The sequence below is a fragment of the Homarus americanus genome, unplaced genomic scaffold, assembly GCF_018991925.1.
Source record: "Homarus americanus isolate GMGI-L3 unplaced genomic scaffold, GMGI_Hamer_2.0 scaffold16712, whole genome shotgun sequence".
Taxonomy (NCBI): domain Eukaryota; kingdom Metazoa; phylum Arthropoda; class Malacostraca; order Decapoda; family Nephropidae; genus Homarus; species Homarus americanus.
Window position 1 is genome coordinate 6,957,358 of NW_024757794.1, and position 15,138 is coordinate 6,972,495.

The 15,138-nt window shown below is 41.3% G+C and overlaps 1 protein-coding gene across 7 annotated transcripts in view; it reads right to left on the minus strand.

Annotated features, from left to right (window-relative positions):
• Positions 1–15,138, minus strand: part of LOC121857807 (organic cation transporter protein-like) — a 167,583-nt gene that overhangs the window by 22,039 nt on the left and 130,406 nt on the right. For all 7 annotated transcript variants that reach the window (XM_042354042.1, XM_042354040.1, XM_042354041.1 and 4 more), the window contains 5 exons: positions 8,997–9,204; positions 2,890–3,148; positions 1,353–1,521; positions 997–1,129; positions 601–752 (listed from right to left, as the gene is read on the minus strand). In XM_042354042.1, coding sequence (XP_042209976.1) covers positions 601–752; positions 997–1,129; positions 1,353–1,521; positions 2,890–3,148; positions 8,997–9,204 — 921 coding nt within the window. The remainder of the gene's footprint in view (positions 1–600; positions 753–996; positions 1,130–1,352; positions 1,522–2,889; positions 3,149–8,996; positions 9,205–15,138) is intronic.

The window sequence follows — 15,138 nt, forward strand, 5'->3', positions numbered from 1 at the left end:
CGCACCCTGCTCGCGCCGCTCTCCGCGTAAAGGGGTACACGCACCGCGGAATGTGAGCATTCCGGTTTCGGCAGGGTACCGCGTAAACGTGGAAACGCGGAATGTGGGACCGCGTAAAGCGAGGGTTGACTGTATACCTGTGGTGTCAAACTCAAAACCTTTCGAGGGCCAATTCTTATTTTAGTTACCCTCTTCAGGGTCAACATAAGTGCTATATCACATATTTGCAGTTTTGAAGTTTACAGCTTCACACATTGCCATACCTGGCTTACCAGGAATACCTCATTTGGGTTTGTCTGATCTTAAGTATGTAAAATTCATTTTACTAAATGAACATGATTAAATTTATTTATTTCATAATTTCACGGGATGATAAATTTTACCGTCATCCCGCGGGCCACACCTGACCATCCCAAGGGCCACATTTGGCCCGCGGGCCATGAGTTTGGCACCCCTGATATATACAGTGATATAGCTCATCGTCCATTAATTTGTTCATTCTCTAATGATTTCTGAAAGGATAAGTACATTTAGATATACCCTAGTAGGGTTTATACCAATACAACAATATCAAATTTCCTCTCATGATCTTCAACCCACCAACAGTAAAACATATTGAAGGATCGCTTCCTCATATTTGGAGTCCTGAGGAGGTCGAAAACTGTCCTCTTCTTTAGAAGTGATGATGCATCATCAATCACCAGCTCAGCTTTGCTGCTGGCCACAGACAATGTGCCATCAACAGTTGGAACCTGCCAGAGTAGAACACAAGTACGTGTACTTTATATATCGATTCATTCATAAAGTGATTCCGAAATTGCCACATTTTGGAAAGACCATCGAAAGGTGGAACACTATACCTATGGATAACTGTATTTCATAGAGAAAAACATCATTCATTCTTTAGAGTACTGTACAGTATAACATAGTACAGTACTTTTATTGAGTGAAAACAAGAAAATATTTTTAACAAAAACAGCTCATCAAATTGGTTACCTCCATGGTAGGGTCTTCTAAAAGATGTTTAGGGACTTCTTTACCATTAAATTTGGCAGCTTTCTTGATGATCTTGATGGCATCATCCTTCCGGCCCTGAGATACTAGCCAACGAACACTCTCGGGCATTATCCTAGTTAAGTAGAAGAAAACTTTGTAGAGGTTATGAAAAGAATACTGTGATAAAGGCCTCCAAATTCTTCGGTAAGTATGATAATTACATTTAACACTAATAGAGAATATGAATTTAATAGTAACATCTGGCTTCAGTGTTTCATACACACATACATAACAGTACCTAAATATACATACTGAATACCTATATACATATATAACAAGTCTCTACAAATACATACCACATGTAAGAAATCAACAAAAATGCTGGTGCAGTCACGGCAACTTGAAGCCAACGCCAATCTCTGATGAAGATAGCCAAGACTCCAGTCATAGCTTCACCCAGTGCAAATGGCACTTCAATGATGATTCCACAGAATGTGCGCCATTTGGCACCAATGAATTCAACAGCTGATAAAGGAAAAATTATACACTTACATACAGAACATATACTGTACTGTATATGCATTTCTTTATAAGCAATTATATTAAGACTTCAAGAATGTAAATAAGACACATAATAGCTTACACCACTAACACATTCAAAACAACTCTGTGTTTAAGATATTAACAAATGTTCAGTGAACAAATAATGAAATGGAACAGCAAATATTTTTCAGAAGATTATTTAATACCTATACAGTACAGTAAAATGTTAATTAGAAAAGGCAGATGAAATTAAATCATAATACAGTACTGCACTGCAGTATGATCTGAATGGTTAAGTGGGACGCTGTTATAGAGATCAATACGTAATGGAAACGGATCATTAAGCTACAAAGAGGGATGGTTAGATCTGTTATGTAATATTGCTTTCTTTTGCTATACTATACTGTACAGTGAGTTCTGCTATAACGCGTGTTTTGATAACGCGAATTTGCTCTAACGCGATTTATGAATTAGGAACGATATTTGTATAACGCGAACGCTTCTTTGCTATAACGCGATTTTTGCTTACTATTTCTCCAATTTTGTGGTACAGTATTAACTGTGAATATAGTAAAGAAGAATATCAACAAGAAGCGTTCTGGTGATAGAATTCCCGGTGATGATCGTAAAAGAAAGGATATAACACTTGAAGAGAAGCTCGATTTTATCAACCTCAAAATCACCCTTCTCCCCCATCAAGTAAAGTGTTACATTTACTGTATGATTTCATTATTAGATATGAATGTAACATTTATTTAGACTGTGCTATCCTTTGTGTTAGGCTAACTACTAAATTTTTTCGATTTCGAGTAATCTGCACCTAACCCTATTTTCTCCATAAGCCCTGTTATTTCTATTACGCGATTTTCTATAACACGATATTTTACAAGAACACAATTATCGCGTTATAGCAGAACTACCTGTACTGTACTACTATTCTTATGTCAAGAACACTTACATACAGTACAGTACAGTACAGTACAGTACAGTACAGTACAGTAGTCTACTTTCTTGATCATGGAAGCACTTATGTATTTGTTTCTAGTGTTTCTTTCCTGTTCTAAGGGCAATTGTTGTACTGAGGATGAACAGTGCAGGTTACTTGTACCCTCTAATTTAGAAGGAACAATTTCATTCAATAAAAAAATTACATTGAACCTTCAGGCAACCCTATTCTACACCTGCCATTAGTTTTCATACCATTTTACACAGATCTCCAATTTATTAAAGGTTAGGAGAGGTTCTGTTTTGGGTATCAAAGTGAAGAGGTTTCATTATTGTACAGTACTGTACTTTCACATTCCAGATGCTGATACACACGTATGGTAATCACTTATCAACATTACTTACCCAAGACAAAGGTGACCTGGAAGAGGCCAACACCGCCAGCACCAGTGAAGAGACGCATAATGAGGAACATGTAGTAGTTAGGTGACACAGCACTCAAAACTCCACCTCCACCCAGGAGAATCACAGACAACAGAATGCCCAGCTTTCTGCCAAAGCGATCAGCAAAATCACCAATGGTGATGGCTCCTAATAACATACCCACCATGTACATTGATCCAGCGAGGGGAGCAAGCCCTGATCGTTCACAAGTCAAGTCAAACTGTGGAAAAATAGGAAAATTAAATTAATTAGAAACAGCCAATGATTCTATATGCACCACAATAAAGAAAACATATGGAAAAGTTAAATAGATGGTATGTACCAAGGATTCTATACAGGTACAGGTACTGTACTGTCGTAGGATGGCTCACTCCAATGGGCAAACGCGTTCACCCCAGAATGTGGTGCCGCCAAGAGGCTGCTCGGTGCAGCATAAAAAACAGATGGCAGGAGAGGATTAACAGAAAGAAGATGCACATTTCAATGAAATCACACTTTTTACTGTCTTGAGCACTTGTTTTACCATCTGCAATGAGTTGTAATTCCTGTGCAGCTATTAATTGCTCCAACAACACCCAAAACAGAAACCTGTCTTCTGATTTCCAAAGGATCCACAGAAGCAAATCATAAAACTGTTCATTAGCTTTTATGAGTTCTTTCTTTATTTTATGCTAGTTAATATCAAAGTATAAGTAGGATATATAAAATGGGCAGGATACTGTTGTATTGTCGAAAATATACTGCTGGAACTTTTAAGTTTTTCGTCATTATTTGTTTCAGGGCTACCCAGGACTTTTGGACGAAATTATGTTTTTCCTGTGTATACTTTAATGCCTTTAATGAATTTCACGTTCATTTCTTGGGTAAATTCATGAAAAACTTACCAATCCAACCCAAATTGTGTGGCAAAATAAGTGAAAAATTAGATAAACCAAACTTAATAAAACTTGACCTGACCTAACTTCACCTTTCCTAACTTAATTACAGTACAGTATTAATAATTCGTAGAGTACAACTAGGGAACTCTGTGTTGATTTTCATATCGGGGAAATGGAGCAGAAAAAAATACTGATTTTTCTATTTCCCATACTTGAGTTTTCAATTTCAGTTAAGAACATACAAATTGGAGGGTCTTTAGTTCAACACTAACAAATCTGCAAAATATATTGTTGACTTTTTACTCACTTCATCATACAGTACTGTGCGAGTGATGTGTCCAGTCAATCAGCGGAAGTCTCGGTAGCACGTTATACTCCTGTGCAAGGAATTTGTCAGTTGTAAGATGGCTTTTCTGTACAACAGATGATCGTTCTTTGAATTGCAAACCATTCACCATTTGTGGATTCTTTGTATATAATGCCACTGCTATTGGCATTTTCAAAGCCTATGGTGTTCTGCAAATTTATGCAAAGTGTCCAAAGTGAGGTACAGACTGCCATTATCGAGAAGTTAAACACATTTAGTTTTTCAGGAAATGATGAGCAATCATCAAGACCAAGTTAAGGTTAGGTCAAGGTCAATGTAGAGAGGTCGGACAGAGTGCAGGTGAGGTAAGAGGCGGGCGGGAGTGATGAAGTAAGCTGATCCACTCTGCCTGGTTTCCTTGTCCTTGACAAGTTGACCCCAGTCTGACCCAGGCCATTTGAGTGTACACACCCTGTCTGAGGCAATCAATATAATATTTTGTGACGTGATACATTTTCATTGAACTGGCCTCAATGCTGCAGATATGCCGAGCAATTGCTCAGTATATGGATGCAATAACACAAGAAATTTGGTGAAAAGCAATCACTTAATGCATTTGGAATTAATTTATGTGACCAAGTAAATGTTCTGCATAGAATGATTGAAGTGGTGACAACAATGAGAGTGAATATCTCACTGTTGAAAGGCCTTTACAAGCTTCAGAAAGGGTTGTACAAAACGCTCCGGTGACGTCACTGCATAAATAGACTGCTGTCCGTCCAACCTGTCTACATTGACCTTGGGTAAGGTTAGATCAGGTCAGGTTTCGTTAGGAGTCATTTGGTCATTTTTCGCATGTTTTACTTTTACCTTTATCCTTTTCACCACTGATTGGCTTGTTAGCCGCTTGGGAGGTTGGTCACGTCTCTGTTACACATTGTTTGCAAGTACTGGGCGTGCACCGACTCTTTAATGTACAATATCTGAATCTGCTCCAGTGTTGGTCAAGTCTGGTCTTGAAAGAGCTCGCACCCAGTGCCGTCACAACACTTTCTGGCAGATTGTTCCAAGAGTTCACAACTCGCACTCCAAAAAAATTTTCTGGACTTGTGGCTTCTTCAACCTTCAGCTGGAACCCCTTGTGGGGTGGGCATCCGCCAGCTCTAGGAATGAACACTCTACCGAGTAGTGCATTTTGAGATGTTTTTACACCTCAATTAGGTCACCCCTTGCCCATCTGCAGTATAAGCTAGGCAGTTGCAGTCTGGTGGCCCACCTTTGGACATTTTCAATCAACTGACAGTCCTTAGAGTATCTCGGGGACCAGATGGGGTGACAGTACTCCAGACAGAGAAGCACCTCACTCTTGAAGATCGTTTACGAGGAACGGACTGTCTTGATATCTGAAAGACCTTCTTGTAAGATCTACTGGTTTAGTTGCTTGATTCGCCTTCTTCTTACAATGGCCCGAGAACTTAAATTCATTACCAACTTACACACCCAGGTCTTTTTCGCATTCAACTCTATTAATGCAGTTTCTTCATCCCAGTGGGATATATGATATGCCTTCTTACCACTGGTACGTTCCAGGTGCAGCCTCTTACAATTCGTGACATTGAATCTTAGCAGCCATTTCTTCGACCATTCTTGAAGCTTACAGAGATCCTTCTGCAGCTCTTCACCGTCTACTTGCTTCTTAATTCTCCTGAATAACTTGGCATCATCTGCAAACATTTGCATGGAGAAGTGTATAGCTTCTGGCAGGTCATTTATGAAACATCCATACAAACAACGAGCCCAATACACCGAATCCCGTACCCTTCCAGTTTAATTCTTAGCCTTTCATGGGGTACACTCTCAAAACCCTTGGTAAAATCTAGATATATATTGTCGATATCGCCACCCTGTTCCAGAATTTGGGTCCAAACATCCAATACCTTGAGTAATTGTGTTAAGCAGGAGCATCCCGGCATAAAACCGTGTTGGTGATCCTTTACAAGGTTGTTTCGTATTTCATGTTCCATTATGGCATCTCTTATAATGCTTTCAAGTACCTTGCACACTATGTCAGATCAGGCTTACTGGTCTATATTTATTCGTGGAGTGACAATCGCCCTTCTTGAATATAGGACTCTCACAAGCCATATTCCAATTGTTGGGGACCTTTTGCTCATCCAGGCATTTACAGAACAGGATCTTCAGGGGCTCAGCAAGCTCAGTGCACAACTCTCTTAGCACTCTGGAATGCACCATGTCAGGACCGGGACTTATGAACCTTTAGCTTTGATAAGTTATTTATTACACAGTACTGTACCTTCTTCTGAGAACACAATGTGGGTGGGTCAGCATTGTGTCAAAGCATGTCCTCAAACACAGGAAGATTGTTTGTATCCTCTCTTGTGAACACTGAGGAAAAGAAACTGTTCAACACCTCCGCCTTGTCCTGGTCAGAATCTGTACAACTACCACCTTCAAGCCTCAGGGTAAGAACACAATGAAAGCAGGTTACTCGCTAACAGGTTACCAGCACTGGCCACCACTGACAAGCGTCATGAATGTGACCATGCTATCAAGTGCGGCCGCACTCGGTAAAAGCATGATGAACTATTGAACTATTGTTGAAGCCTGTCGGTGCTGGTTGCCCGTGCCGACAAGTTTACTACTGAAATGAACATGTTGGAAGTGTTGTTAACTTTGTCAACGGCCGCATGGTTCATGTGTAACGGTTTCCTTGTATTCCTGGAGGCACTGGGTTTGGTCTTGGGTATATACTTATCAATCAAATGGTTTACTTTACTGGCTATGATATTCAGCGTAGTGTCTGCGTTCTTATATCTTAGTGACTCAGGCCAGTGAATACCCCTCATTTCCTACCCCATACTGTCATAATTAACTTTGTAATATTTAAACCTTTGCCTGGTTTTGTCATGAACCAAATAACAGTTAAATCTGAAGGACGTTACGTGGCGACTGGTGCCAATGGGGGCTTGGTGTTCCAGCTTGTTCACCATACCCTCCTTGTTAGTTATGATGAGGTCCAGCGGTTTGGGTGTTTGCTCCCCTATGTAATGGGTAGGATCTTTAACATGTTGAAATAGAAAAATGTCTCTCAGAGTTTCTACAAAGAAAGTAGTGGGGTTATTAAGGCCATTTGGCGTGGTTTAATTTCTCCAGACGATATCCGCCCTAGTTAAAGTCCCCTATGACAAGGAGACGGCTAGAGTTGAATGCAGTTGTGTTGTGAATTAAGGCTCTTAAGTTCCTTTGGTTCACTAAGGTACAGTTGGGAGCGATACATACATCCAACAATAAGTGAGTTTCTCCCCTTCAGTTTAATTTTACACCGCTTTGATTCTTCAAAACATCCTCCCCCTGCACTCTGACTCGGCTGGCTCTAAGGTCTTGTCTTGCCTAGCATAGATATTCACACCCCTTTTGCAAGTTGCTTGAGGAAGGTTTGTAAATGAGTGTTATCCATCTCTAATAAACTCACATTCTTCCGGGTTGATTCTCTTGTTCTTGCACAACAGTTCTACCACACTTACTATACACTATCGGTTTGATGTACTTTGACTTGGGCTTCAAACTCCGCTTGGACTGGGACTTTGACAATCTTTTACAAAATACACTGCCCTCCATACCCACAGCCCATCTGGTAAGAATAAACCCACTTAACACTAGAACAATACAGTCGTTATATTTTCATGGCCAACATATTTGTTTCCCTAAATTTGCAGAAGTCACTCAGTATGAAATTCTGAGAACTTTATGGGGTATTATTATCATTTCAGTCACCCATTGAATTTTATGAATTTAAGTTACCACCGTCCGAGAGAGGTTTAGGTTAGGTTAGGTTAAAATTGTGTTTTCCGATGGTTTTTATGTGTTTTGAACGATTCTAACCTACTCCCAAAAAGGTGGATGAACGATAATTTTACCTTTTATGGTTGCAATCAATAATTTAGACAATTCTAAGACACTTTTTGGTTAATATTTAGAAGTTGCCAATACCTACTGGTACTTATAATTTATGAGGAGAAAGAGAAAACTAATTAATTTATTCTATAACGTTTCCAGCAGAAATTTATATTTTTTGAGTGTTTTAACCAATACAATTAACCACAATATTAGTTGTTCAACGTGGGCAGGGCTTTGAAGAAGGAATATGTGGGGTAAAATACTTATATCACCAAATAAACCTTTAAAAACCTTACCTAACCTTCCTAACTTGTAAAAATATTAAGAAGTACTTTTGAGTTTATGGATCCTTCCTCATCTGAGCACAGAAAACAACACCAACACATAAAAAATCGAAAACCACTAAAAGCATGAATAAGCTAATATTTTTTATAGTTTAGGATTTTTAAAGGTTAGGAAACACAGTCATGTTTTCAAGTTTTAGTGTTTTCTTTTTACCCCCAAATTTTCCCTCTACTTCAAAGCCCTGCCCACTTTGAACAACTAATATTGTGGTTAATTTTATTGGTTATAACACTCCAAAAATATACATTTCAGACAGAAATGATTTAGAATAAAATATTTTGTTTTGTTTTGTTTTTCATTTTCCCTATACAAGACTTTATATATAATTCGTTGTTGGCAACTAATAAATATTTTCCCACCTTTCTTCCATGACGTTTCTCTTGCAAATTACCTAACCTAACCTCCTCACCGGGAGGCTTTGCCCTGCTGGACCCCCTGGCATAAATAGGTCATTTGCTAATGTAACTTCATAGAAGAAATGTGTCTTTGAATTGTCTAAACTATTGACTGCAACCATAAAATTATCAAAATTCAATACCAGGTGACATGCAATAATACCTTTGTTTCATATAATAAGTCAAAGAGTAAGAATAAATCAGGTATCAGGCAAACCCACAAACCTCTGAAACAGTAGTGGAGGTGAACATTGATGTATCATACACCCATTCGTTGCAGGTGGTTGTCGAATTCTGAAATGCATCCTCTGTACACCGATCTGTGTCATTCTTCCTGACTTTAACATGGCACTGGTCGCCTTCAGGAATGGCCCAGTCAACGAAAGTCTCATTGAACTGAGTACTGTTGTTATCGCAGGATGGGACCACACACCTGAGGAGAGAACAACACGTCAGTTGGTCTTTATTTGAGCATAGAACTTTTCACATACCTTTCTTATTATTAGGTACAGTCTCGTTCATGATTCTTCGAACACTGGTTACTTAGTTCCCCGTTGCTTAATTAATGGTTGGGCTTTGTTGTTTCGTATTATATTACACTACGTACTATAGTAAACTAACGGCCTTGAGTTGCCAGCTGTCTCTAGCAGTGTTCGAAGAATCTTGAATGAGACTTTACATACAGGAATAATTACACAAACATGTTATACAAAAACATAAAAATATCCCAAGTCAAATCAAAATTTGTACAGTAGTCCAAAATAAATTATATACTCCAAAATAGTCTTTAGTATGTACAGTAAAGTCCAGCTGGCACATAAATATTCGGCCTGTGGTTGATTGGACCCAGATGCCTACAATCTCAAGAGTTCCGAGTGAAAATGATCACTCGCTTGTCCCGCAACAGTCAGTTAACTGAAGGATGAGCAATGCAACTCCTGGGAGTGTAATGTTTTGCCTAGCAAGTCTCTCTATCCACGTTCAATTCAATTTCAATTTCAATTGTTTATTCCTTGATAGAGGAAGCGGGATCCTAGTGCTGTCACTAGGTACCCCTGTACAATGACACCAGAAGCATCTGGCAAGTGTGACAAGTATATACAGTATAAATATTATAAAGGGGCTTACTTAAGCCTAAGGAAGGAAGGATATTCCTTTAACACATAATCAATATTATTTACAAAATATCTGGCCAGTATGGGGAGGATCATCGTGTCTCCGTCAAGGGGTCGTGGAGTGGTGGTCCAGCACTATCCACGTTTAAGAACATGTGCAACAGTGCAACCCGCCCGAGAATAAGCGTGTGCCCGGTACTAATCTCTTCCCTTACTCAAGCCAAATTGGTCATTGATAGAAAAGTATACTACCGAGCATTTATAAAGACCATGCAGGTACACTCGCACCAAAAAGTATTGGTGCAGGGTGAGACCTATGACTTCTGAAACGATACTGTAGGGTTTCGTGGTATAATGTCGTCTAGCACTCAGGATGGATGGAAACTCTAAGGTGGTTTTCTTATATAATATAAGTTATATGGTAGACAGTCTGGTGCTGGAGGTGCCGTGTGGTGAGGAGCTGCTCAGTAGACACGTTCGGTGAGTAGCGTGTTGAAGGAGGTAGATGTGCAGGAGCTTCGTTAGAGAAGATGTTGCCTGTTGCTGGCCTCCTGGTTGAATGAAAGCTGGACAGCGAGGAGCTTGCTGGAGGAGGTGTTGCGTGTTCAGGAAGATGGGCCAGAATGAGAGCTGGTTGGTGAGGAAGCTCAGAGAAGGACAGCTGGTGGGTCGCCATGCTCGCCGGCCGGAGGGAGGACCGCCAGGCAGCGGCGGAGGAGGAGGAGGTGTTGCTTGTTCAGGAAAAATGGCCAGAATGAATCTCAATGGAGAGACAGAGCTTATATACCCAGCAGCCGTGAGTCAGCCGTGAGTCATGTAGGGAAAACCCAGGAAGTAGCCGGTCTTTTGCTCCGTTGCTAGGATACTGCGGCATCTGGTGACGCCCCCCCGCTTGGGCCGCTAGTTTGGTTGCTAGGGAAGATGGTAGCAGCTGGTGGCTGCTCCAAGTAAGGAAACTCAACTGAGTAGTGCCCCCTGAGATGCTTATACACCTCAACCAGGTCCCCCCCTTGCCCGTCGGTAGTATAAGCTAGGCAAGTTCGGGCGCTCCAATCTCTCAGGGTAGCTGAAGTGCCGAAGTGCAGGCACCAGTCTCGTAGCCCTCCTTTGAACATTTTCAACCAACTGACAGTCCCTAGCATACCTCGGGGACCAGATGGGGTGACAGTACTCCAGATGGGGAAGCACTTCACTCCTGAAGATCGTTACGAGGGACGGACCGTCTAGATATCTGAACGACCTTCTTATAAGACCCAATAATTTATTTGCCTGATTTACCTTCTTCTCACAATGGCCCGAGAACTTCAGCTCATTGACAACATACACACCTAGGTCCTTCTCACACACAGTCTCAACTAGTGCATTTTCTTCATCCCGTTGGGACATATGATACGCCTCCTTACCGTTGGTACGCCCCAGGTGCATCCTCTTACACTTCGTGACATTGAATCTCAGCAGCCATTTCTTCGACCATTCCTGGAGCCCACAGAGGTCCTTCTGCAGCTCTTCACAGTCCGCTTGGTTCTTAATTTCCCGAAATAACTTGCCATCATCAGCAAACATTTGTATGGAGGAGTGTACAACGTCAGGCATGTCATTTATGAAACAAACAAACAACAGCGGGCCCAATACACTGCCCTGTGGTACCCCACTTGTTACAGGTACAGATGACGATTTCGTGCCATTAATCACCACACACTGCTTGCGGTCATGTAGAAAGTCTTCTATCCACGCTAGGACATTTCCCCGAATTCCGTACCCTTCCAGTTTGATTTTCAGCCTTTCGTGGGGTACACTGTCGAAAGCCTTGGCAAAATCTAGGTAAATATTGTCGATATTACCACCCCTGTTCCAGAATATGGGTCCAAATATCCAATACCTTGAGCAATTGTGTTAAGCAAGAGCGCCCCGGCATAAAACCGTGTTGGCAATCTTTTACAAGGTCGTTTCGTAGTAGATGTTCCATCGCGGCATCTCTGATAATACTCTCAAGTACTTTACATATTATGCTGGTCAGGCTCACCGGTCTATAGTTGTTCGTGGAGTGACTATCGCCCTTCTTGAAGATAGGACTCACATAAGCCACTTTCCATTCACTGGGGACCATTTGTTCATCCAGGCATTTACAAAACAGGATCTTCAGGGGCTCTGCAAGCTCGTTGCACAGCTCTCTTAGCACTCTAGGATGCACCATGTCAGGTCCGGGACTCTTATGGACCTTTAGCCTGGACAGTTTATTTCTAATACCCTCTTCTGTGAACACAATGTGGGTCAGTGCTGTGTCGAACCGTCTGTCCTCAAACGCAGGAAGGTTAGTTGCATCCTCTCTTGTGAACACTGAGGAAAAGAAGCTGTTCAATGCCTCAGCTTTATCCTGGTCAGAACCTGCGTAACTACCATCTTCAAGCCTCAGGTCTGATACTCCTACTCGCATTTTCAATTTCGACTTTGCATAGCGGTAAAACGCCTTTGGGTTTGACTTGACCTCGCGTGCAACCAGCCTCTGGAACTCCTTTTCAGCCCTCCTACACTCTATCTTTGCTTAGTTTCTGGCTCTTGCATACATCCTCCTGTCTTGCTCATCGTTTGACCCAACCCACGTCTTGAATTTCTGGGTTTTCTTCTTAATTTTGTCGACCGCCGCATGGTTCATGTGTAGTGATCCCCTCGTATTCTTAGAAGCACTGGGTTTGGTCTTGGGTATATATTTATCGATCAAATGGGTCATTTTATTAGTTATGATATTCAGCATAGTGTCTGCGTTCTTGTACCTTAATAAGTCAGGCCAGTTGATACCCCTCATCTCTTCCCTCATCCCATTGTAATTTCCCTTGTAATATTTGCACCTTGGCCTGGCCTTATCTTGAACTAGGTAACAGTTAAATCTGAATGACAACACTGTATGGTGACTGGTGCCAACTGGGGCAAGGTGTTCCAGTTTGGCCACCATACCCTCCTCGTTTGTTATGATGAAGTCAAGTAGCTTGGGTGTTTGTTCCCCTCTGTAATGTGTCGGGTCTCTCACATGTTGGAACAGAAAACTATCTCTCAGAGTTTCTACAAAAAGAGTAGCAGGGTTATTCAAGTCATTCGGGGTGGACTCGTTTCTCCAGTCGATGTCGCCATAGTTAAAGTCCCCCATGATAAGGAGGTGGCTAGGGTTGAGCATCGCCGCATTGTTTATTAATGTTCTTAAGTTCCTTTGATTTAGTGGGCCACAGTTTGGGGAACTGTAGATGCATCCGACGATAAGTAAGTCTCCTCCCTTTAATTTTTATTTTACACCACTTGGACTCTTCAAAAACATCCTCTCCCTGTACCCTCGCCTGGCTGGCTCTAAGGTCTTGCCTAGCGTAGATAACCACACCCCTCCTGCAGGATTCTTGAGTTAGGTTCGTAAATGAGTCATATCCAGCAATACTGAACTCCCATTCCTCTGGGTCGATTCTCCTGTTCTTGTACAACAGTTCTACAACTCCTACAATATCTGGTTGGTGTACTCTTAGTAGTGTTTCAAACTCCTCTCTCTTATCAAGGAACGTGTCAGTATTAGTGTACATGACACTCAAGCCAGAATTTGTTCTCGGTAACGTCTCTGCTCTTAGTAATAAACCCGCTCCCCCCACATTCTCAGAAGCTGCAGCATTTGCTAAGTACACTGTATTTTGCAGGGTGTGGTTAGTGTCATGGGTTGCGTTAGGCTTACCCACGCAACCAACTCCAAAGTTTGTTTTACCAGAGATAAGACGCCCGGCGAGGCATAACTGGGACATGTATTTTTCAATTAGTGTATGTTAGCCAGCCTTTAGGGGGGTGGGCAGTGAAACAGTGTTGTACTGTTCATCGCTTCACACCCAAAAACCTCATTTTGAGTAGTATCCCCTGGGCCATGGGTTAGTTAAGACGTCGTCTCCATCCTCTCCCTCTTGAAAGGGGGCGGGACACCACACCACACCACACAGAGTTCTCTACCGCCACTCCGTCCTGTGAACCGTCGTCGACACGAGACTAAGCGTGTTAACCTAGGTTGTTATCCCCGTGGAAAATCACGTGTGGATGCCTGGTTGCGACAAGAGCAATCCAGGCTGGCCTATCAAACCTACAGTAAATGGTTAATTAATTCACGCTTACAGAGTTCTCCTGCACGACACCCGTCTACTGTGACCGTGATCGACACGAGACTAAGTGTGTTAACCTAGGTTTGTTATCCCCGTGGAAATATCACGTGTGGAAGCCTGGTTGCGACAAAAGCAATCCAGGCTGGTCTATTGCACCTAAATGGTTAATTCAAGTCACGCTTACAGAGTTCTCCTGCACGACACCATGTGTGGTAACCCAAGAGTACTTTTTGTTGCTGTGGCCCGTGGAAAGAAGTTCTTGTGCGGAAGCCTGGTTGCAACAAAAGCAATCCAGGCTGGCAGTAAATGTATCACTTGAAGAATTAAGGCTCTGTTAAGTTATATCCATAGTAGAGTAATCACATGTGTCCCCAAGTTAAAATTCTCTTTTAGAAGATTAATTTTATTACAGCGTGAACGTGAGTAAATCATATATCCATGCAAATTGTAAATCATTGTATGGAAGCTTGACAAATAAATGTAAGTGCAATTATCTGCCAGTATCTGTGATCCTATCTTATTATTACTAAATGTAATGACTGATTGGTTATGACAAAGTATAACCAGTAACTTAGATGGATGTTGAAAATTAAATGAATTCATTAAATCATCATTTATCAAGTATAAATCATGGAATGTCGAGTGGTGGAGTGAACTTCTACGTAGATACGCCATAACCTCCTGTAAGTAACCAGTGTGAAGGTATCGAACTCTACGGTAAGAAATAAGAAATACGACATATTATTATCTTTATATAATATACTCCTACTCCTACTACCACGGATCCACACAAAACCATGACAGTTAGAAATGTAATTGTTTACACGGCGCTCGTCCCCTCCTGTCCGGTAGGCTGAGCTGTAGGGGGCAGGGAAAAAACACTTTTATTTGAGTTGCAGGCTGCACTTTTCAGGCATCGTTTGTATGGCTGTAACAAACACCTGTGCAAAATTTCATGCCATTTCATGCATACTTACCCTGCCGCATCGCGAACGACTTTTTGTCAACTTTTAGTGTATACCAAAAATTAGGTGTCATTTAATGTTTTCCAGGATAATGATAAATTTTACATGGGTGACATCGATTTAATTCACATGTTATTTACAGGTACACCGTATAGAAAATCATTACAAG